This window comes from Plectropomus leopardus, chromosome 21, assembly GCF_026936395.1.
Source record: "Plectropomus leopardus strain MGB_pleo_1.0 chromosome 21, ASM2693639v1, whole genome shotgun sequence".
NCBI lineage: Eukaryota > Metazoa > Chordata > Actinopteri > Perciformes > Serranidae > Plectropomus > Plectropomus leopardus.
This window is the reverse complement of record NC_142196.1, coordinates 7,062,287-7,087,326: the sequence shown is the minus strand read 5'-3', so window position 1 is coordinate 7,087,326 and position 25,040 is coordinate 7,062,287. Positions and strand designations below refer to the sequence as shown.

The following is a 25,040-nucleotide window of genomic DNA, read 5'->3' as shown; positions in this document are numbered from 1 at the left end:
GAAATCATGTTTATATTATTTATTGCTGACCGAATGAGGATCTCCTGGAGTGCAAAAAAAAGAAAAAAAACACCACCGACACCCAAGACAAAGGTTTAACAACTAGAAGAGGGCAGGGCTCTATAGGTGCCCACAGATCATTTTTTCTGCCCGGGGCCCCTTGCAAATAAATCTACCCCTGTTTGCCAGTCTGACCTGTATGTCTGCATTTTGAAAAACAGCTTTTAGCATCCCAAAATGTCTGATATCATGCAAGCTGTAGGTCACTGTACTTCATCTGAATGTCTTGACTCTCATACTCCTTATTTACTGTTAGGCCAAACATGGCCTGAAATGAACAAAAGGAAACAAACTGTTGTTTAGTAGCACAAATAAAGTGACATTTCTTCTTGTCAGTAGGGGGCACTTCAATAATGTTTCGAATATCTACAGCAAATGGAATCCAAGAAAACAAATGTTGAAAAAAAAGCTGTCTCTACCAGATTTACTTTTCTCCACCTAATTTATTGAAACAAAGTTTAACAACCCAAATGCTTCACTGAGATACAAATATTCACATATTAAATCTGTCACCACAGTGCCAGACCGCATCTGACTTCAAGTGTTAAATATTTGCCAGCATTTCACATGTTGCACCACAGGGGGGCAGCAAGATCTCAAACTACAGAGGTGGTGAAGCCACTGCAGAACAGTGGACTGGATCAAACAAGAAAAGTTACAGTAAAGTGCTTTGAAAAGTTCTTCAGCGCCATCATCAAGAATATCAATCAATAAGAAATAAAAACATTAGAAATCAAACAAAATATCAAATAACTTTCATGTCATAAAGTAAGAAACGTCACATAAAATAGTGTATGAAACTGTACATGAAATCATTTTATATTGTATTTTTACAACAAAATAACACTTAAATATCTAATTTAGAAATTCACTTTCTTATAGCTCCATTTTACTTAAGCAATTATCAAAAAGTTTAACATCTACCCAGTCTTTACAACTCAGAGCACTGGTAAAGACAAGTGTAACTGAGGCCACTTTTGGGCCCTGACACTAAACACTAGATGTAGGGGAGGCGTGGCCCCATTAGACCTGCTCTGGTCTCATGAAAACCCCCTGTGGTCACCCCTTACGACGATCAGGGTGCAGCCTTCAGTAGACAGGTGAGATATGAGGCAGGGGAGCTTTTGTTGTCACCTTCAAAGAGACCACAAGAGGAGGGAGATCAAGAGCTATCCATTTACACAGAAACCAGCCCCTCAGCCATAGGGCAGCAGGTGCAACTGTGATGGTGTCCTGTGGGAGTCTCCTCACAATCACCTGTATAGGGTAGTCCAGAGATTGTAAGAAAATAGGCCAACATGTCTCACAAAGGTTGTAATCATTTTGGCAAAGGGACAAGTTAATTTAAAACTACAGCTACAGCTGCCACTATATACACTGCATATGATTGACATGCATCACAGTGGGAGCGGGTGTCTGATCCACATTAATCTGAGCTTTGATCAAGGTGAAACTAAAGCCTCAGCGAGCAGAGAGCCATTTATCCTGAAGGGCAACAGGCAACGCTCCTTTGCAGAGCTCTGCTGTGCTCTATTTCGAGTGACAGTATATGTTATAGCTTGTATTCCTCCTAAGCTCCGCGAGGCCCTGAAATAGAGTGACAAGCCGTCTCCATAAATACAGAGCCCCTATGGGGGGACATAATTGCTTTGTGAGCCTATGTCGGCTTTAGGGGCCTTCATAGTGTCCTTCACTTTTGACAGAGGAATCCTATTGCATTCTATGAGCTCAATAACACCACCTCAGCCAGATTATTGCCTGTCATTTTGGCCTGAGCCTCTTATTCCAAAAGGTCATCCAAACACCCAAGCACAAGGCCTAAAGGGTTACCCGTGTCCTTTGACCTTAATGACCCAAACACAAAAGAGATGGCGGTGTCACGTAGAGTAACTGTGGTAGGAGGTGGGGTTGTGTATGTGGGACAGGTCAAGACCTGTCTTTGTTTACAGACAGTGTATCCGGGGAGGTGGGGGTGAAAGTCAACAAGGAAAGAAACAGGTGGGCTGCACTCGTTTTAGATTTTCTCAAGGTTGAGGTTTGTTCAAGGACACATAAGGCTAGAGTGTCCCCTCATTCTTGACTTGTTTAGTTTAGAGAGTTCCCATTCAGGACTTCAATTCTTGTCCTTTTGCATCACTCTGCTTATGCTCCTCAAAGGCAATGTGATCTAACATCACAGCAGATATGATTATGCCTCTTGAGTCTAAGGTGTCTGGTGAATGTGTTGCCCCTTTGGATTCTCCTCAAGTAGCAGTGTAGTTTTAAAATGAGGCAGCAATCATGGCAGGATGTCAGCTCCAACAGTTGTTTCCACTGTGTGAGCCTTGGGTTATCTCCATGTCTGTGTCTCATATTGCTTTGACACCTCCTTGTGTTCCAGAATAACCTGGAAATAAAGCAATGCAACTGTCACACCCACTCTGATCTCTTCTCTTGCCCGTCATCATTGGTCTGCAGCTCTGCTCCGCTACCCAGCTCAACCAGCGTATACTGACCCACCTTTCTGGTACAAATTGCAGTTGCTGTGGAAATGCCTCCAAAAGGCCCCTCTGGATCCTTGGAGGATGACCCAAGGTCCCGTCTGGGAGGAGGTGGTGGTTTGAGTCGACTGCGTTTGCTAACACGGATGGATCTGGGTGTCCCCATTGGCTCAGGAGGGCAAAGAGCCACCTCACTGCCGTTCCTTTCTGGAGCCTCCTCTTGGGAAACAGAGTAGCCGTTATTCCCGTTTGTGTTGCAGCCTGAAGGTCCTGGAGAGCGTGGAAGAGAAGAGCGCTCCAGGGAGGGTGGTTCCTGACCTAAAGCAAGCGCTCCCCCTCCGCAAGAGCCCTTGCTTCCTTGCCTCTTTCGGAAACTCCCTTTGTGGGCAGCTTCTCCCTCTGAATCCTGCCGAGCCAGGTTCGGGTCTATTCTTCTGGAGCCTCCTCTTGCTGTAATGAAACACTGCTCTTCTTCATATACCTTCTCCACCATCATCTTCCTCTTGCTTTTCTGCCTCACTGAATGCTTGATGGCACAGATGAAATCCAACACGTTTAGGAAAAGGGACAGAGCAACTACGCCAAGCATGAAGTTGAGCATCACAGTCTTCTCTGTTGGCCTGGAGATGTAGCAGTCCACCTGGGTAGTGCATGGGGGATGCTGGCACAGGAACCTTCTTGGGATGTAGAAACCAAACAGGTAGTAGTGAGCTGCTCCAAACCCTGCTTCGAGCAAGGTTCTGAACATCAGATGAAGTATGTAGGCTCCTGTGAAGCACTGGGCCCACCCCCGCTCAGCTACCAGAGACACCTTGTTCACAGTTGTCTTGTTTAACAGCTCCTGGTGGATCGGTAAGGCTTTGGCGTGACCTGAAGAGTTCAGGTCCACAATGAGGCCATTGGAGACCTTATGGATCACATAGATGATAAAGATGATGGAAGGGAGACACAAAGAGACGAGCTGCACCAGCCAGAAGCGGAAGAGAGAGATGGGAGAAAATAGATCATAGCACACATTGGCACATCCGGGCTGAATGGTGTTACACACAAATCGCTCCTGCTCATCCTGGTAGAGAGGATAACCAGCTAAGAGAAGGATCAAGAGACGGAGGAAGATCATCACAATAAGCCACACCTTCCCTGAAAAATAAAAACATCAGGAATAAATATGTGATTTAAAAGTGAATTGTGGATTAAGGTTTTTGGTGGAGCAAATTTTGCCAAGAATTTAAGGTTATAGAAATTAGCAAAAAGTGCTTTCTTGAGATTTCATCTTGAGGTGTAAATATCTGTAGAAAATCCAAATATTTCACTGGCACAAACATGATACACAAACCGGTTAGTGTCAGTGACGTCAACTCACCCATCAAAGTGATGTTGTGATTGACAGAGATAAAGATGACTTCAGAGGCACTTGGTCCCGCCATGCTTGCTATGCTCAAGGCCCTCCAATCTTCTCGTCTTCCAGTTCCAGGGCACAAAGTAAACCCTCGAGCTCACACCTCACGCTCTAGCCAACCACTGTTCTCCACCCTTTTCTGCCAAGTGGTACAGTGGCCTCAGTAGCACAAAAACAGTGTTCCTTCAGCACTCTGATTCTCTCACTTTCTCCTTAAGGGAATATGAGCCAAGTTCTGGTAGATAAAATCCAATTTGAGCTATCTGAGTTGCCTAAGTCTCTGAGAGACCCATGTAAATACTTGTACCTCTTCCTCTGTCCCCTGCAGACAACTGTCTGTCCTCAGACAACAGAAGACGGGAGTGAGCCCCATTGTAGGTCTATTCTTAACGCACTTCCAAAGGCACGTCGCCGTCCTGGAATTGCAGGGATATTTTGGTGCTGCTAGTCGTCCTTACAGGAGAGTAACAAGCCTCCAGGCTTACTCACTCGAAATTGCTGTATTAAGTTCTCAAGCACAAAAATGTTAGAACTGGCTGCTCCATAAAAATACATGGTTTTACTGCTGCATCTTCCAAGTGATGAATCAAGGTGGTACATAGATATGCAGACTGTGGATTAGGTCTCATGAAAGGTTAGTAGGTTGTAAACTATTTTCCCACAGCTGATACCAATTTATGGCTGCTATGGTCTCTTTTAACATGGACATGACTTGTATCTAAATATTCTTGAAAACAGCAAAAGTTCATATTGTGATCTTTTTTTAAAAAAAAACAAAAACAAAATCGAGATAACTAAATTTACAGTAAGTTTCCCCTCTGTACTTTAATGAATGCTCATCATAGTGCAGTTCTCCCTCATAAAATGATTTTACACAGGATATCAGCTCCCATCCCACATGCTGTATCCTCCCTCGCTCATGAACACGGTCTCTGTTGGGACACATGGCTAAAGACAGTTGGCTTGGCTCATAATCACTACAGATCAATGGTCATTAGCACCTCCATATTGGCTCACAGTTTGAATCCCACGCGGCTTGTTTTGAATGAATTGCAAAACCAAGATTGGGAGTATGTAATGGATTCTGGTGAAAGTGAACTTTTGGCTTGACAACACAAGACAGAAAATGACTTAACACCTGCAATTCATTTACATAGGCACTGTAGTGCTGACATTGCATATGAAGGGAGATTGATGCTTTGCGGCACCGGGAATGTTTGAGGGGTGATGAGCAAGTGAGGGCAAAGTTATACTCAGTTTTTAATTTATGAATAAATGTTTATTTGAATTCTACATTGTCATATTGTCTGAAATTAGAAAAAAAGAACCATTCACAGTTTGGAAAACAAACACAACACTAACACATTCATCTCCAGCTCCTATTTTTCTTTCAGATCTAAGGCAGGCCTCATGCCTGGCTCATGTAATTGTAAATGTTTGTATAGTTGCGACACAACTTTGTATCACTCTTATCCCTGTTATTGTTACTTTAAAACATTGAATGGGGGCAGGTGGGTGCCTAAGGGTGTCCCATTCCCTATTTGACATTAATTAATTCTTCAATTGTAAAAATCTGTCAAAATCTTTGAATCTTTTAACACAAACTATGCTTAATTAACTATTGCTTAATTGATTTGAAAAATTCGCCTTCAAACAATTGCTCCATTGTATTTCTCCACCTTCTCCTTTGACCCAGCGTCTAATATACTTAGGGAGAAAAAAAAATCCACATTCTTTGCAATCTTCATTGCTCTTGATATTGTTATGGTGCTTCCACCACCAAGATTTTTAGGGTGCAACTCATCCATTTATTTTTAAGTTTGAATGTTCTTCAGCCTCACCAGCATCTCAAAGGGTACTAGTGGACATGCTTTTTTTCTAATCCCAGCCTATTTGCCTCTTCATCTTGTGCTAACCATTCAGTTGTGCTGCCCACTAGTATAATTTCACATTGGGAAAATTAAGGCCTCCTTGGTTTGAGGAGTAAGAAAGGTTAATTTTTCTGCCATATCAATGCAAAAATCACATTGGCAATTCGTCTTCCATATTTTGTGTTGTAAAACAGTGATGTTTCTGCTGTGATCATATTGGTTGGATGCCTGAATCCTTGGGCTGACCAAGTAAATAAAATATTCAGGGGCAAAGTTTTATTAACCCAAGAAATTATGTCAAACCAAAAAAATCAAACCAAAGAAAGTTCTGCAAAGCAAAGAAAAGCCTCAACATGCAACCCACAGTACCCAGACACCCTCAATCCCTGCTACTGCCAAATGACTGTCACTGCTGCCTCCTCAGCCTTTTTTAAACTGGAACATACCATCTGCTCAACTAAGCACAGGGTGAGCAAAACAGGTGTAACCATTCCAAGAATACTCCAACAAATACATGGCTAATTTAAGAAACTTGTCACTGCAATATTAACATGTTGAGCACACACAAGCTCACATATAAGCACACCAACATGATTACAGTGTTATTTCTTGAAGCTTCACCCATTCCCTCAACTACTTGGAAGAGTCCAGTGACCACTTGCAGGATTATCAGCCACACCTGTTTTCAATTTCACTGATAGAGCAGATGACCTGCAGCAACACACACACACACACACACACACACACACACACACACAAAGAAAAAAAACATTTTATATTACCTCAGTATGTATGACTCCTATGTAAAACTATCTCCAAACACATCACCTGTTTTTTCTAAATTTAGTTTTTATTTCAATTTCAGCAACTTATATGGTTACATTCACAATTTTGCCTACAGTTTGTTTTTTTTAATTCTGTTGTATCTACATGGGTTATAGATAATGTAACAAAAATATTAAATGATTATAAATAATAAACAACAAATAAAAATAAAAGTATGCATAATGACACAGGATGGGTCTGGAAGAAATCACTTTACTGTATTAATATGGCCATTGCAGAACACCACATCTTAATAGATACATCTTCTTTTTATATGGCAATTGCTTTGATACAATAAATTTAAACAAGTATTTTATATGCTTGATATATTTTTTTATTGCTTACATTATTTTTTCTCCTTCAAGATGATGCAGTGAGATATATTAGATGTATACAGTATTATGATGGGAGTAAAAAATAACCACAGTGACTGCTTTGCACACCTAATTTTTACACACAGCAAGAAGGTAAGAACTCCTTATTTTCTCTCTCTTCTACTTCGACTCATTTTTATCGAAGATATAACTTTCGTCAAAGTCAAAAGAAATTTAATAATATTTCCCTTAAAGCATCTGAGCCTGAGTTTATTTTCAGTTTCAGAGTAATATCTGCCTTTCAGCTCATGGATTACTGTGTCTAATGAAGTACAAATGCCCTTCTTGACTGTGTTTGAGGACCATATTGACAATATTAAAACTTCAACAATAAATGTCACTTCCATGCATACTAAGTATTCTTTCATTTCAGACCTTGCCCTTCCCCACCAGCCCAGCAGCTGCTGCCTGGGAGATTTCCTGCCTCAGTCATTACCTGATCAGCCACCTGATCCCACAGCTGGTCCCCATTTCCCTGATTAGCAGTGGAGGGAATTTGCATGATATTAAGGTGTATTTCTGTTGCGCCTAAAAAGTCTATTCCCTATCAATGCACAGGCTTTTATAAGCCAACAAACTACACTGCCAGGCATGGATGCAGTGATTTGATCAAACATTATAATGAGAAATTTATATATTTTACTATTTTCTCTCTATCAGGATCTTTATGCGTTTTGCCAAAATGTTTATGATCTAATACATCAATTAAGGACCACAGAAAACTCAGTGAGATTTAAAATAAAATCACAAGAAATAAAATGTCGGTGAATGATTTTTTTTGTGCTAAAGCATCCATGGAACACTGTCATGCTGCAATCTTAAGGGATCAAGATTTGTCATCTTAAAACTGCGCTAAAAAAGATTTTTTAAACAGTGGGTCAAATGACAACGTGTAATATGATGGGAGTCGTTCATATGATGAACCCATTGAGAATTATCATTCAACACTGAGTGTTTTAGCGTCTTTAAGCAAACCCAGAGGAAAGGAATATTTATAATAAGATCTCATCTTTGTTCAGACAGTTTCTTCTAGACATAACTCAATAGAACATCAATATGAGATTTGACTGTTTTCTCATACTTCATAAATTAAGTTCCTGAGAAACAGCCTTCCTCTTTTCTCAGCCCAATACAAATTTTAAATCTTAAAATGCTCTTTTTTCTCTCTCACTACAGTAATATAAGATTCATGAAAGACCAAAAAGAAAACTTGAAGGGCCTTAACTTTCACGATTTCAAAAGTTTGTCTCAGCAATCAAAAATCAAGTTTAAACTCTGTGTGTTTTACCATTTCTCTGAGCTGAGAAACCTTTGAGAAGCCTATGAGCACAGCAAAATAATTTATTCTTTTACGCCATGCTTCTTATCGGAAGAAGAATCAGATTATAACTGAATCTTTTGTCCAAATAAAAAGCTGATTTATTTCTAATGAGACAATGAAAAGATTTTTGTGAGCAGCAATATTTCCCCAGGGAAATGTTTCTGATTTCTGGCCACCAGCTTTACAGTTTTGCTCACCACTCTCATTAACCTTGTTTCCAGAGGGCTCTCATAGATCTGCTATTCACTGCCTGACCAGCACCAAACAAAAGACGCGTTAAGGAAGCATTAAGTATGTTTTGGTGGAGACCAAAACAGAGCAAAAGGCAGTGACTATTGGACTTACATTCCCAAATTGGATAGAGACACAACTCCAAATGAACACTTAAGTTCATAAGTGACTTAAGTTCTTCTGTGTTTGTTGGATGAGTAAATAAGAAAAATTCAGAGAAATAAATCAGAGATTGTTAAAATCAGTGTGTAGAGTAATCCTAGCGTGCTGCAAATCGAGCATCTCTAAAGATATTAATTTGGCAAAACCATGACACTTGACTTTAAACATTCAGTAGGTAACAGAAGTCTTCACATATTCCTTTTTTCATCACACAGCTCTTTGGTGAAGGTACGCTAATGATGTAATCTTTGTTTGATAAGGTTAAATAGAAGAATTACTTGCTTTCACACCTTTTTTTAAATGCAAGCAGTTCATGATCTCAAATTTATGGTTAATTATGACACATCACAAATTGATTTCTGGACATTTTGATGATCAAAGAACAAGACAAAATGGCAAAAGATCTTTAGAGAAAACCAACAGACAAGAATATAATAATACATGGCAAAAGTTTCTATGCCACCTCTCTCTCTCAAAGAGAAAAGAAAATCTTCCAATTAGTCGGTTTAATAATGAATGCAATTTGAATTTGATTGTCCCTCCAAAAAGTTTCTTTCTGTTGATACAACCACCCCTTTCACTGTTTGTGTTTTCCTCTCTGTCATAGGTTCCAACACAAATTTCGGCTTATTGTCAGACTAAGCCTGTATTTCAAAGGTCTTTTGAGAGAGTATTTTATTACTGTGTTCTTTTTTTCTACATTTCTCCTTTTCCCATGTATTTTGCTATGTAGTATAATTTTATGAACTCTACCTTGATAACTTCTGACGTATTATATTCAGTGTATGCTGGTATGGTATTGATTTAGTTGTTTCTGGTCCATATTCATGCAGCATGCTGTGTCCCTGATGACCCGTGACTCTCAATCAAGCAGATCATAATCAAGTGTGAGGTGAATGTGTTTGTGGCTAAAACCCCAAAAATTACCCAATGTTTGTTTACAATAACTTCTGGAAAGAACCCCCACCGTTAATTTTATATCATAAACTTTAGTTATGGCTAAATATGAGAACAAAAATAAACAAATCTGCCACTTCTCAATTCTCTCGCAATTCAAATTCTCATTTCCAGGGTTAAATACAAACACTTTGGGTTGGTGTTTTCGTGTGACTACCAGCCCAAAGTGTCTGTATTTGACAAATGAATCAACGATCTTTGAGTCATTGCACACTGTAACTTTAATTAATTTCTATGTTGAGATGTATTGGTTTATAGATGCCTACCAAGGCTCTTTAGATGTGATTGGCAGACCATGGTGCAAAGCGAATAAATTCTCCATGAACTGACAGCCAAACAAACACAGTTGTAAGCTGTATGTATTCATTAAAACAAGAGATGTAGTTTCAAAGGTCAGTTTGTTTGACTGTACAGTAAATGTACAATAAATGTTTGACGTGGTTCATAAGAGATGTTTTGCAATTGCTCTCAATAAAGCTCAAAGCACCTCTTCATCGCATTGAATTGAAAAGCAATTACCAGAGCAGCGATTGAAATGCAAATTGAGGCCAACACGAGGATTAAATGTGTCCCTCTGTGACAATATGGCAGAGTGTAATCTCTGCATTACCACTTGCTCTAAGCCATTTAAATGCTTCTTTCTGACAGAGGAAACCCTGCTGAGTCACATTGGTTGTACAATACAGTACATACTGAAATATCGTGATAGCAGCGGGGAAATAGCTTGGGCTGCCACCGTGAATGATGCTTTAAGGGGTTAATTCTTGTTTTAGATTAAACGAGAAACATACACTGGGTTTATTGCAAGGTTTTAAAGTTTAATTCTTGCACTGGTTTTTCTAAACATTGCTTCAGAAGAGAAGAATTGGGAGCAGATCTTTAAATGATAGAAAACAGAGAGAGAAAAAGAACAGATGTGAGTTTGGCAAACTGAGAACAGGAACAGAATGGCTGACTCACTGAAAAAAAATTATAATACACCGACATTATCAACAATAACAACAGAATACAGCACATGTTGAAAATATCAATCAGTGAAAAAAATGAAAAGGTCACAGCTACAGCAGTTGTTAGCACGGGGAATCATCATGATCGAAGCTGAATGCGTGAAATCCCAAAAGTTGTCGAAGAGAGGAAGAAAAATCAAGAGAAAAGTAAAACTCTATGCAGAGGTAGAGTTCAGTGCACAAGGCTATGACACACACCTAGTAACCAGCCGACAGGACGCCACAGGCCCATGGTACCCCCTCAGGACTCACCACATGGCATCAACGCTTCCTTCTGGGTTTAGAAAACACCAGACTGGGCTGTATGCACACACATATAATAAATAGGATATACAATCTTTGATTACCTCTAACAGTATGAACTCACAACAGCAACTCCAGTCACATTACTTCCCTACAGACACATTTTGCACTTTATTTTTCACTCATTCGAAGCACCACGCACAACAACAGCTCTCTTTCCAAGTCCCAACACCTTTACTTCATGTGCAAGTGGGCTGGCTCAGAGCAACACGTCCAGCAGGATCGTCCTTCATTTTTCCACGACTTTGGTTCGGTTCTGTCCTTTCTCACACCTGCTGCTCAGAGCTGGAAATCTCACTGAACTGACTGATTGATTCTCAACAAAAACAGAACTTACGTCATAGAAATTGCTAATGAAATGCACAAAATAATCTAGAGGACTGAAGGGGTAAAATGCTATTTTTGTGCCTCACTTCCAGGTTACGTCATGATATTTTTAATTATTAAGTTTTAATTTCGATTAAATGATGTAGTGGAGGAAAAGTGATTCCAGTTGATCATAAGGCAAACGACTTACACATCTGATGTGATAAAAACATGACTTAACACCTTTATCAACCCATCCATGTGTGAAGAATGAATTAATTCAGTGGAATTAATTAAATCAATTCAAGTCAGTGATTTTTAAGCTTTACCCTCTACTACATCCCTGTACATTTTTCTATTTCTGGATTTAGAAATGTTGAGAAAAGAGCAAATCAGGGAGTGATTTGCTCATGAAAACAATTTCCAGTAAATGCAATAACTGTGGAGCCCCAAAACTGACAAAACATTATAAAAGATAATCAAAAAAGCCAAATATGTAACATCAATTAATAATATTGTTAGTCAGGGAAAAAATGATTTAGATCTTTCTTCTAACCTCCACTCAGTTGATTAAAACTCAAACTTTATTTTGTTAGTTTTTTACAGACTCATTTATTTTTCAGCTTAATTCTCAAGTGTTTGGCCTTGGCACACATTTAATCATTTACCTACTCTGTATTTTTTGCCACACAAAAATTCCCATTTATCTTGCTCTGCTTCCTCATTCATTATGCAGAACTTGACATTGGGGGGACCATGTCTGTCCGTGGCATGTGACTGGTCCACGGTAAGATCCAGTGACTGTACATAAACCATTTTGGCTTTATGTGTCACTGAGCAACTTTCATAAGAATGAATGGGGCCCTGCCTCCTACCCTGTATCTATGTCTCTTAATACATCCATGGTACCACTTGCCTGACAATCTTTTACCACAGTTTTTTAGTTATGGGGCTCCATAAGAAATAAGTATCATCAAACACATGAATCTGGCAATGCTTCCACAGAATGGGGTAAAAAAAATCATAGAAATTACAACAAATAATAAACTAAGCCTGAATTGTCTTGTATTATCTATATACCATATACAGTATGTAACACATAAAAAAACTTGGCATTTTCTGCAGTGTGAAAACATTGTAACAAGAAAACAGACCAAAACTCTTAAGTGGTGTCTCCCATTTAAATCTTAATACTTTGTCTTTACTTGATTTGTCATAGGAACAAGGAACATATTTACCATCCCCCTCATGTACAGTAAAAACTGATCCAATATAAATATTCTAACATCATTCTGTTTTGTTTGTTGTTGGTTTTTTTTACAGTACAACCTTAGTCTACAGATGCAGCACACCAGCGCTGTATTTACACTGTACAGAGACAATTTAGCAAAATGTATACAATCGATCTTTTTGTAAGCAGAGTTTGAATCGTCACTTAATGCTTTTTCATTCATTTCGGTCCTCTCCAGAACACAAAACAACCCTGAAGAGTCATGCTTTTAGTGGCACCTAAATGTCAATGTTCCATTTGTGCTGTTTCTTTGTAAGCTGGAAGAACCATACAAAATGTTAAAGAAAAAAAAAATACTTCAGTTATTTGTTCTATTCCTCCAGTAGAAAGGGGAGAGGTGTTAGCTTATTACAGGCACCACAGGTCAGGACAATGGCAGTGAATTAAGTACAACAAAAGCTCTACAGTATGTCTCACGTCTGACTGAGAGGAGCGAACCGCTGACTTCCAGTCAGTCTTCTCCCGAGTGTGCATGCTTCATCGTATTTAATCACAACAACAAAGCAATGCATGAGTATTGCTTTATCTGAATGTTGGCTGGATGGCCTCGCTGTGAGAGAAACAAGTTGAATTTCCGGGTCCTGTCAAAGCGCCCCTTAGCTAAACACTGACTTGCCTTTTCAGTGTTTGGCTCTCTGAATGAAAACTTGAATCAAATGGCTACAATATAAATGAACACCATGATATGTAGTCCAGTCAAATTGAACTGTACACTCAAGGTAGCAGTGGAATGTCTTTGCTTGGAGATGCTGGCAGAGGATTCTGCTGGATGGGAATGCAACAGAACGGATAAACACCAACAAAACACTGAAATTGAAGATTTGAGCATTTTTTAAAAATTTAAATGTGCCTGTAAGCTGTCAAAAATCATCTCATGCTTCAGCTAAGAAAGTGACTGAACCAGAAGGTTAAAAATTAAAGGAATGTACACGGCTTTCCTCAATCTACCGTTCAAGCTAGCGGAGCCTCAGAGGGAATTATGGAACGCTGTCATTGCTGCCGTCGCTGCCGTCGCTGCCGTCTGTTGTTTCTCACATTGTTCCTATTTTCCCATCTTCACACAGTCTCTCATATCACCTACTGTATTTCTGTTTGGCCTCTTCTTCTGCAGTTTGGCCTCTTCTTTTGCATTCCAACAACTCTCACGCTCACATTTCAGTTTGGTTCAGCTCAGCTCTGTTTGGTTCAGTGCAGGCAGCCAGTGGGACTTCTTTTATGTACAACCAGAGAGGGTGTAATTACACTTGTAAAAGTGCCCGCTTGTGTGAGTGTGTGTGTGTGTGTGTGTGTGTGATCCACAGGACTGTTGCCCACCTGGTTTGCCTGCTTACCAGGCAGAAATACAGTACAGTATGTCTGACAGGTCTCTCTCCATGCTGCAGGCGGCCAGTGTTAGGAAATGATGGCTGGACACCACCGCACCACGGTCAGGTTGTCTGCGCTCACTGACCGCTTCTTCGCTTGTTTCCTCAAGTCCTTGTATTTGTCATCACACAACCGTGAGATGGCCTGAAAGACAAGACAGAACAGAAATGAGATGGAGAAAGTGAGAGAGACCCTTGGTTTATTTTGAGTGACTCGTTGGGATTTTTGTCAGTGTGTGTAAAACATGAGAGACAACAATCTCAACAGCAAATGTGTCCAAAACACAAGCAGTACTTTCACCTGGAAGTGAGATAATCACGCTTTAAAAATCCCAGCGTTTTGGCTGAAGGGTCACTTACTCAGTTATTTTGGTTTTGTTTTGTGTTATGTGATTATTGGCTTAAAGCATTCAGATTTTTTTTTTTAAAAAAGAGATCGAGCCAGATTTGATCTTGGCAGTCTGTTTTTTCAAGACGACAAAGAGCCGTCGACAAGCATTAATGTGCGGCACGGTCAAAGCTCCCAAAATTTCTACTCCCAGAATGAAAACTGTCAGCTTCTCCATGTTTCAAAAACATTTAGTCTGGTGTTTTGGATGTTTAAGGACCTATTTTGAGAACTGCAATTCATTTATCTTTGATCCATTTTATTAATCTATTTTTATGGACACAGCTCTCTACCTTCTTTTTTCATTAATTGATTATTTTTTCTGCTTATTTATTTGCTTTTTCTCTGAGATTTTTTTGTTTTTTGAATATTACATACAGTTAAAAGCCTTGTATTTTATGTCTCCATCTGCTGGTGGTCAATCATGTTTCAAAAGCTTACTCTAGTGAGGGAGAGGCAGATGTTGAGGCAGTGAAGCTAATTACACAGCAACACAGTCCTACATCCTGTCCTTCACCCAGCACACGATCTGCAGCCTGTGTGTGCGTTGAAATGAGGCTCTTCAAAATACTCATTAGCTGGACGGCCTCAGTTAATTGTACTCCACATCCTCGGGCCACCGTAAATTGGGTTCAGATTTTTAGGATTTCTTTTTTTTGTCTGTATGACACAAACTCCCAATCAAATGCCCTTTCTTGTTTTTTTTTGTACGTGTTTTACTCACCTCTAGTTTCTGGGCCTTCTCCCTGCTGAGGGGCTCCAGAGGGAAGCTGAGGTTGTTGGCCTCGGCCAGGGAGCGCAGGTCGAAGTAATACTTGGCGTAGACGCTGGACGGCACATTGATGTTGAACTGCAGCAGCTCCAGAAACTGGCGCTCCAGCTCGTTCCTTTTGTCAGAGAGAGACAGAGAGAGAGAGAGGACATGTGAGTTGAGAAGTGAGCTGAGATTGAAATAAATGTAGATCTTTGAAACTGAATTGTCTGTCTACAAATAAATTCTGTATAGAGAGACTCAAGAGGGGACAAACAGGCTAGAGACGGGGTGTTAGAGCTCATGAGACCATCCTGGCAAATCCATCACCTCACACAGACAGTGGGTATTTTTTTTTACATGTACAGCACCGACACACATTCACTGAATAAATCCCCAGTACACCCACCAAACATAAGCTTTTCCAAATACGAAAAGTGAATGATATCCAGGCAAAAGGGCTCTGAGCATAATGTTTAAAAAAGAATATTAATCCCACATCATGAAAATGCTATTGTCATGCTGCACAGCTCTGTGATCCCCTCTGCAGCGCTCTGACAGACGCTTTCATCTGTTTATCTTCAGTCATGGCCCATTCATTTTGCATTGTAACCTGCAAAAGAAGCACTACCCATCTCTTCTTCCTAGCCTTTGTTCCCCACCCACAAACACTTACAGGCATGCAGCAACAGACGGGCTAAATTTAGACTCCACTGTAGCCAAACTCTGCCTAATAATGCTGCTTCTTTTTTATCTCACCATGGCACTCATTCAGCTATTCTCATCCATATCTTTTTGTGTTTCTCCGCTGCTCACAATTCTTCCCAGACACCCCTGCAGTTAATTCACAAGTCAAGCTTGAGTGTGCTGGGGGTGGAAAGGGGAATTTAGCAGGTTATGTGCTTGAGCATGGATTTACAAAGACTAAAATTGATCTTCTGAGGAAATCTTTGGTCAAGCACTGAGTCACAGTCCGGTGACATGCCATATGGGAGCGCAGCAGAGCCACATGCTGGGCTCCTCTCACTGGAAAGAGTCCCAAACAGGTGGATCACAGTCATTGCTCTGTAAAAATCTGAGTCCAAGGACAAGAATATACAGCCAGAGTGTGAATGCAGCAGAGGTCAGTGGTCACGGGAGTGGCAACACGTCTACAGCATCATGTTCCCCCTCGGAATAATCTTGCCAAGATTCCTGAGGATTTAAGCGGATGTGAGACATGGTGGTGGGTCCTCATGCTAAAGATGCTCCTTCCCTGTCTGACACGTGGCAATTTAATTTGTAATTAAAGTAAACGTCCAGTTTAAGTCATGCATCTTTTAATGTCAGTTTGTTTCAAGCTTGATTACATGATAGCATGTTGATTTCTACTATTGTTTTATTGGGAAATGTGCAAGAATTACTGATATAAACTGGCAGCACCATAGTTCTACCTTCTGGTTTTTACTGACCTACATGCATATGTTTTGCTCTAACAAAGTGTAGATAACATCTTATTATGTGATAATACTTTATCATTAGGCTGAGCTGAATTTAAGACAACCTACTGGATTGCTTGTTTTTTTTTTTGGGCCGAATCCAAGAGCCACAACGGAAGATAAACTGGGCAGAGGTCACTCTAAGCATATCCAGGCCACTATACATGTGACTCTGAGCACCTCTTGAACTCAGGCTGACCCCTCAAACACAGACTATACTTAGCACAGCAGGCCCTGAACTTTAGTCACTGTATGGGGCTGAAAACAGATACAGTAGAAAAGAGGAATGGTGAATAACAATGACTAAGAATGTATACCAAATGATGGCAACAGCATGTTTTGAGGAGAAAGTTAATTTTTTTTATTGTTAAGGACATATTTAAATGATTGTAGTTTTTTACTTTTTTTTTAGTTTTCTATGATAGTGAACTATTCATCTTCCAGTTTTTAGGCCATTTGTTGAATACAAGTAGTTACCTGGTTGGCAAATGCTCAATAACATTTTCCACCCAGATGATTACTGTCACTCACACATAAACTGAACCAGCAAGCTATTAAGTTAATATCTACTGCAGCCAATTTGTTTTGGCTCGCTCTCAATAGATTATGCAATGAAAATGAGAAGTTGGCTATAAAGGCTATGTGTTATTAATTGTGGGTAAGATAACATTTTTGTGCAGAGATGATAAAACACATCACTTTCCACCTTCATAACACGGCAGCCTAATTATCTTTGCACATTTCATGTTTAATAATCATTGTTATGCAAGAGGAAACAGTTTAAAAATAAGATACTTCAGAAACTAAATACTGTAAATGAGCCACCTGACATTTAGTGGAATTGTCCGCAGCCTACAGACCTTTTCTTTTATGCGTGCATTGTATCTTTTTGCCTTTCGGACAGCTTCCATATCAATAAAATGCACTTTTTTGGGCGTGTATGCAGCAACTCACATGTCCTCCACAGTAATATCCTTGAGAATTTGGCAGTAGTCGACATTCCAGACCGCCTGGTCGTCCCACACCTTAGATGCCAGGAGGATGGCGCCTAGCACGATACGCTTCCAGTTGGCAGGACAAATGTCGATCTCAGCGTAGGTCAGCAGCCTCTCCAAATAAACCTTGAACACAGAGATGTGTAAAATATAAATGTCTCATTACTGATGTTTTTTCACTTCTTTGAATATACAAAAGAATTCACATAACTGATATCCTTACAGATTCTGTCTTTTCTTCCATCTTAAACATCCTTATTATATTGCATCTATAACAGCAGCTTGGATTACTGTGTTTAATTGGTCTCAGCTCTCTTTGTCTGCAATCCTTGCAGAGTTAGTTTGCTGCCACATTGTTCTGCAGTCTCCTGCCTACTCCTCCTCCAGGTAAAAAACACAATAACAACATGTCAGAAGCTGATGAAATCCAGCTTCCCCGGAGCTTACTCGTTAAAATATCCATGTGAATTGAAACACTCCCTCTCCCTGCCTCCCTCCCCGTTTCCATTTCGCTCTCTTTTTTTTCGGTAGCCAGAATTCCCACACAGTGTGCAGATCACAAAGCGCACAGAGCCCGCAGGCACCTCTTCCTTACAAGTTGGAATTCTTGTACAGAAGCTGATTCTTCTGATCCACTGATCATCATTTTGTTAGAAAGTAACTGTCGAGCATGAAAGCTGCAGTGATCTGCTGCATGGAGACGAATAAATGTCGAGCTTGCTAATGGCACCTACAGAACACCTTTCAGTTTTCTCACTAAAGCTTATGTGTCTTCCGCTACACACTCCTAAATAATATTGCAATGCACCCCCCCCCATGCCTCTCTGTGTAATACATGTGCAAACATACACCTAATCACCTCCACCTTTCACTTCATCTCTTTTTATTTAATTTTGTGTATACTTTTAGTTTTCAGTATAAATTTGGTAATTTTATTGTGTAATCTTAATAAATATTTAACTCAAGCATACTACAGCCTACTTCATTTTTGTATATTTGGTATTTGTAACACTTTGGGTATTATGGCAGTATTTATGAACATATAATTTGCTATTGTTTGTAACAGATATGATCGATGCAGGCAATAAGTCTTATTCGTATAACAGCAATTTTCCTTGGCTGACTATGAACATTTTTCATTTTCCATAAATAAAATGTGCTGCAGGCTGAGCTGAATTCAGACCAGTTACAGTACCTTAAAGCTATGAAATCTGTCATTTCAAATGACAAGTCTGGAAAAAAACACACCAAAAAAAACTGCACAGATGCTGTATTTTTTTTATATGGCGGAGTGGAATTCACTGCACTCGACTTATTATAATTCTGTCTGAATCTGCACTGTGGCAATAGTGTCAGTGTTATGTGATTTAAAAACCCAAACAGAATCCTAGAAAATTGTTGGAAAGTAGACATCTGTTATATGACGACTATAACTTCTGGACATAAAATGATATCTTCATTTTTATATTTGTCATTTGGACAAATAGAGAGACAAAGAGAAGGGAGACATTGAGTAAAAAAAAAAAAAAAAAAAGACAATTTCATTTCTGTCTGTTTTACAGCCTGGTTTGACTTGCCCACGAGCACAGCTCAGGTGGCTAATTGGACAAGTCATGCTGGGTTGGGCTTTGTGCCTGTAGGCAGTGCTAACCTATCTCTGTAGTGGCCCACAGCCTGCCAGCAGTCACCACATGTACTGTACACTCATCTGGCAGCAGGCAGCAAACACTGAAGAAGGCCTGCACAAAATGAGAGCCAGGCCGCATGCTGAGTGATATGAATGCAACAGCACGGGGAGAAAACTATACAAACAAGCACGACAAATAATCCAGAGGCAGTGCGGCTGGCAAACAGCGGCCATGTGCAAATACATTTAACCATAATGATTTAATGTCTTGATTCCTGGGCCGATGTCATAGATGAGATTTGGCACTAAACTAACCTCAGTTACAGGATAATTTCTTAAACGGAGAATGCTCTGACTGGACTAAATGTTTATTAAGGATTAAACAACATATTTTTATATTTTAAACAAAAGTTTGCCGATTGTCACATCACATCTATTATTCAAATCAATGAGATGCTAAGGCACTTGATTTTCTGTTTATACTCCACTTGGTAAAACAGAGATATAATTTGACTAAATTCCTGATTGGTGGTTGTTTTAACTACCACACATCACAAGTCAGCATGCCCATCTTTAAACTCCATCCTGTTCACATGCAGTGTCATATTTAAACAACCAACTAATGAAACACATTCTGCTGAGATGACTGATAACATAGTGCTGGGCTATCCAGTTTGTGTGGCAAATATAGCTGTTGTCAAATATATCAATTTATTGATACATATTGATTCTGAATATTTGAATAAGTTTCAATACTTATTTTCTGGTACCAGCTGCACTTTCTTGCTCTCTCCTATTGTTAATATTCACTACATTCATTTTGTTGTTCTCTGCTACTAAATGATAAAAGAAAAGTTATGGTTAGTTATATTGTGTCTTTTCTTTTTTAAAACTGAAATTAGTTGGCCGTAATGTTGATTTTCCCTGTGGTATCATATATCAATAGTTTTAAAGATATAATGTTCCAAAGTTAGAAATTCCAGTATCGTGAAAACACTATAGGTAGATTAAAATACAGCAACAGTTAAACATATCAGTCTAATATGATGTGTCTACAGTTATGCTAAAAGAAGGTGAATGTTTCTAAACTAGTATCTTTTGTGTGACAAATCGATGACCTTGGTCCCCTGGAAATGTCTTTTGGTAACGGCAGATTTTGAGCTGTGGAGCTGCATCTTTTCAAAGTGAAATGTGTTTTCTGTGTCAAGATCTTGGAGTCTTCACAAAAGGAGACATGCAGAGTTTCTGTCTCTTTGCCTTTTCCACCCCGTAGAGAAGCATTCCCTCTCCTATGATGTGATGACTGGGAAGTGAAGGAAGACTCCACTGTCTAAAGTTAGCTGTGTCAGCTAAACTAACCCCATCACCACAAGCCAAAAGCCCTATTCAGTTACTGATGGCATGCCAGACTTTACTCAGGGGGACTGGAGGAGGGAGTGTGTGTGCCAGACCGTGCTATGTTTGTGCTCATGTGATGTATTAAAGTTTTTTGTTAGAGTACACCTAGAATAAAGACTTAGAAACTGGGCATCAGTATACTTACTATCCCACCACCGTTTGGACACAAGGGCCCACCCATAACATGCCCTCAACATATTTGTGCATCTGTCAGGAAGCAAAGCAACTCAATACAAGGCCACCAGGCCAGCCGTATTAACCCCACATTTCCCAAGCCCTGGGGACACACGTGTCGGCCACAGCAACGAAGTGTAGAAAGAGATGTTTCTGGGCAGATGAGTGGGGAGGGAGAGAGAGTTCATTTCAACTGTCAATGGCTGATAAAAGCTGGAAAAACATAAATATAACAAACATATACCGATAAACAAAACATAAAAATAATACAAACATATAAATTAGAAGTACGAGAAAAACAGCACAAGTTATTGACCTTATTTTGTGTTCACAGTGCATGTCTTCTTTTACTACTTGTATAATTAGATGTACTTTGATGTTAAAGATAAAAAAGTCAGGAGAGTAGAAATGAGACACAAGTAAAGCAGTCCTTGTTTTCATGTTTTTAACAAAGGTGAGCAGCTCAGGATGTCATAAGTTGTGGAGTGAGAACCTGCTGAACAGTAAAACACCAATTATATCCTTGCTCCAGGCGCAGTTTTCACGCCATAGTCATTTTGAAAGGAAACTGCACAGATCAAACTGATCTTGTCACAGTTTTTGTATTATCCTCCAATCTTCTGTTCTCTCCTGTGAGAATTAGTAAAACTTTTCAACATTCTTGGGGACACAGCCCCTGGAGGGATTTATTGAGCATTTCATAGGATTCAGGAGGAAGAAATGAGGTCCAAAAATAAATGAGAAGTAAGGCAACAGATAGATGACAGCACATGACACCGGGGAGGGCAAAAAGAGAATCGGGAAGCAACACTCCCTCCTGGTGTCAGCATTGAAATAGACCGCAATCACACACTTACCAATGTGACAATGGCACACTCGGCAGTGAGCTGTGCGGCGCTGAACAGCGTCCTGACAAAGCGGTAGATCTGCTTCTGCTCAGGGTCGTGTTTGTCATAATCAGGAGGAATTTCAGACTTCTAGAACAGAAGATGAACAAAATGAAAGACACGGTGATCATAAAATCTGGTGGGATTGTTTACCAAAATAAAAGCACAAGCTGCTACTTAAGACTACAAATTTGTAATCATTTTGAGTAGAGTGCTTTATAGTTTTCAGATAAGGAGCATCAGGCAAAGTGGTGATGTAATGTTTTGGACTGAAACTGTGCAATTGTTAAGCAATAAAAAAAGAACTGAAAATACATTTGAATGATCCAGATGGCTCCCAAGATTATGAGACAGATTTTCCCCCGTTATTTGATCCATTTGGGTATGTGCTGGTCATAAGCTTGTGTGGTTTGTCTTGCTGATGAGTACTGACAGTTTTACAGCGTTCACAGAAGTGTATCTTCAGTTAAGGCCTTACCGAGAGCGGGTGCAGTTTCTCATCGAAAATGTCTAACAACATTCTTCCGTCGACGTCTCTGGAATACAAACAGGTAAAAGGAACATCAGAGTATGATAGATACAAAAAAAAACAGATGGCATGAGAGTCATTTCATTTAAAATATGACTTCATCCACTAAAGTGTCAATAAACCATTTGTGGGGATTTATCTGCACTTCAAACAGCTACACTTCATGGGGTTCCTTTCTGTTTTGGTGAATTAGACAAAGAAAAGGTTGTCTCTACACTCCTCTACAAGAGCACATGTTAGTGTGAGAGATGTTCAGTTCACTGAGGCTTCACATGAAGCCAGACAACAAACAGAATGTCACCATATCTAAAGAGTTTGACATTTCAGCATAAGCACTGGGAGCCAAAGGGTTCATACTTGTGTGCTAACCTCTGATGCTGATAGTTGATGCAGGATTGTGAAATGGACAGAAATTAATTCTCAAAAATGAATGAAAACACGTATCATACCTGTTCTTTATGTGGTAGTATATTGCGAGAGCTACGCTGTAAAAGAAAGAAAAAGGCATTACAATTTATTTAAAATAAAAACCAGGATAATATGTCAATGAGCCAAATATTTCTTCTCATTGTGGACAGATATTGCAACATTAGATTATGACTTCCTTCACATTTGGCAAATACAGTTAAGAACAAGGGTTAGGGAAAGTAACAATGCACTTGAACACTGCAATATGTTTGTGATACTGTATCAATTCTAAAAACATTTTTAATTTTTAATGCAAAGATTCATAGTAGTGATTCATTTTGTGTTGTGTTTACACCTAAACCAGGAGATCCTTTAGTGTTGTAATCGATCTTTAGCCATTTGACTCTTCCACTCCAATTTAACAACTTATCACTTGCGTAAACACAAATAACACCGTTCTACGAAACAGGCAGAGTCATAAAGGGTGCATCGCTATCATTGACGGTTTTCCTAAATTTAGATTATGATTTTAAGAAAGTGCAATATATTGTCTTGCTTACAGTACTGTAATGTATAACAATTTATCCAATCATGTAGCGGTAAGAGTCATATGGTCAGATTCTTACAAAAACACAGCGCTACTTATGTGATTACCATTTGATGGTGTATTTGAGGTTGGGCTGACTGACAGTGCTGTCATCGAGAAATATGGTGGAACAGGAGCTGTACTTCCGTCTCACCGGACCTGGATGATGCTGAAATTCGCACATACATACGTACATACACACAGACAGACACACATCAATCTCTATTTCGGTCATACTCGGACCAGCCAAGAGGCCTGCTGACAGCCATGGAAAGTAGGGCACCTGTAAGCCCACAAACTAATTCTGCCTGTCCTCTGTCAGCGCCTGACATGACTGCATGCAGGAATGGCATTTATGGTGGAGTGCATCTTCAGAGGAGCCCAAGACTTAATTTAGTGATGACGTTTCTTTAATTAATTTCAATTCATCTTCATGCTTAAAATAAAAAGACTATTTTCAAGATGAGAACTTCACTAATTCATCACTAAAAAACTGCACATTTCACCAATTCCTGCACTTGGGGCCGAGGGAGGGAAGAACAAAGATGAACTGCACCATGACGTGATGAAACAGTTGTGACTTCATTATTTTTCTACATCTAAGTAATGACATTTATCTTCATCCTCTACACATATGACTATGACTGTAAGTGTGTGGTTTAAAGAGGGAGGGACAATGATTGGAAAGGCTGGATTATTTTAGAGATCATTTTGAGGACTTTACCTTGTTTTCCGAAATGTGTGTGAACTTGCAAAAAATACAAGACATCAAAATCACCATTTGCACTATTATAATATTCACACTGCATTACACAATCAAATAATTGACAGTTGAATAATAAAATCAACTTTAGGCCTTTGTGTAGGATCCACTACTGCCATTTTTATTATATCAATTACAATGTCCTTTATCTTACTTACATGGTTGATGTAAAGGCTCTTTCTTTTTTCTCGAACTGCAAAGGAAGATAAGAGAAGAGTGGTCAGTGTTGTCTAGCAGCATCACACACTTCAAGCTCTGTGTGAGTGCAGTACACAACCCTCACAGACAGGGAGCAGCATTTATCCAGGGTTTATAAGTTCCCCTATCAATAGAGAATGTGAGAAAAATTGGATGAGCAGCTTTTTCCCTTCTAATTATTCTGCAGAACATTAACAAAGCATGGCAGCTTTAGCAAACAGCATTTTTAATATGAAAAAAGAACATTTCAAAGCCTGTTTTTTCTCCTGCTACATTGGAAATCGTATTTTAATGTGTGGGAATGGGTATGAGCTAATTATTTAATCCATTCATCATTTTTGGCCTACATGAGACCAAATTAAATGAAGCATACTCACTTGTTTCATTCATGAGAAGATTGTCATTTGAGCTACTCTGTTGCATATAGCTCTGCTCATTTGCAATGCTAATTCTGCTTAATGGACATGATGATTTGTTAGTTTTACAGAGCTCACTTCACTGGGGGCACAGCATAACACACACACATACACGTACACAGCTGTGTGTCATGTCTGTTTGTGCATCCATGTGTGTCGATATGTGTATGTTCGCTCTGATGTAGGAGAATACACAGGGGGGGGAAGATCGCTGGCAAAGCAAAGTGGAGCAGATGCAGAGCGCAGCATCACACATACAGTGACGTAGCAAGCTGTCTGGCGCCTCTTATCCCGGCGCTGTCTGTCTCTCACCTCCCTGACACACACACGCTCTAAAGCACATGTTTTTTTTTCCTCTGGGCAGTCGTGACTGTAAGCGCTGCTTTCTAGTAAAAAAAACAGCGGCCTCTTACATCATAATTAAGGCTGCAAATGTTAGTGAAAAAATATATATATCTATATCTTCTATATATCTTTTTTCAACACATCAG

The 25,040-nt window shown here is 39.6% G+C and overlaps 2 protein-coding genes across 5 annotated transcripts in view; both read right to left on the bottom strand.

The window, feature by feature from the left end:
• Positions 1 to 489: 489 nt before the first annotated feature.
• gjd4 (gap junction protein delta 4) lies at positions 490 to 10,357 on the bottom strand. Its single transcript, XM_042510099.2, has 2 exons — positions 3,904 to 10,357; positions 490 to 3,680 (listed from the first exon to the last, which is right to left on the bottom strand). The coding sequence occupies exons 1-2, from the start codon at positions 3,965 to 3,967 to the stop codon at positions 2,470 to 2,472; spliced, it is 1,275 nt and encodes a 424-aa protein (XP_042366033.2). The 5' UTR covers positions 3,968 to 10,357; the 3' UTR covers positions 490 to 2,469.
• Positions 10,358 to 10,477: 120 nt separating this feature from the next.
• ccny (cyclin Y) overlaps positions 10,478 to 25,040 on the bottom strand; it is a 40,870-nt gene continuing 26,307 nt past the window's right edge. For 2 of the 4 annotated variants that reach the window (XM_042510458.2, XM_042510459.2), the window contains 9 exons: positions 24,094 to 24,128; positions 23,897 to 23,920; positions 23,241 to 23,341; positions 22,628 to 22,663; positions 22,128 to 22,185; positions 21,620 to 21,739; positions 17,523 to 17,689; positions 15,064 to 15,226; positions 10,478 to 14,096 (listed from right to left, as the gene is read on the bottom strand). In XM_042510458.2, the coding sequence (XP_042366392.1) occupies positions 13,980 to 14,096; positions 15,064 to 15,226; positions 17,523 to 17,689; positions 21,620 to 21,739; positions 22,128 to 22,185; positions 22,628 to 22,663; positions 23,241 to 23,341; positions 23,897 to 23,920; positions 24,094 to 24,128 (821 nt within the window). In that variant the 3' untranslated portion in view covers positions 10,478 to 13,979. The remainder of the gene's footprint in view (positions 14,097 to 15,063; positions 15,227 to 17,522; positions 17,690 to 21,619; positions 21,740 to 22,127; positions 22,186 to 22,627; positions 22,664 to 23,240; positions 23,342 to 23,896; positions 23,921 to 24,093; positions 24,129 to 25,040) is intronic. The other 2 variants (XM_042510460.2, XM_042510461.2) reach the window with 1 other exon arrangement.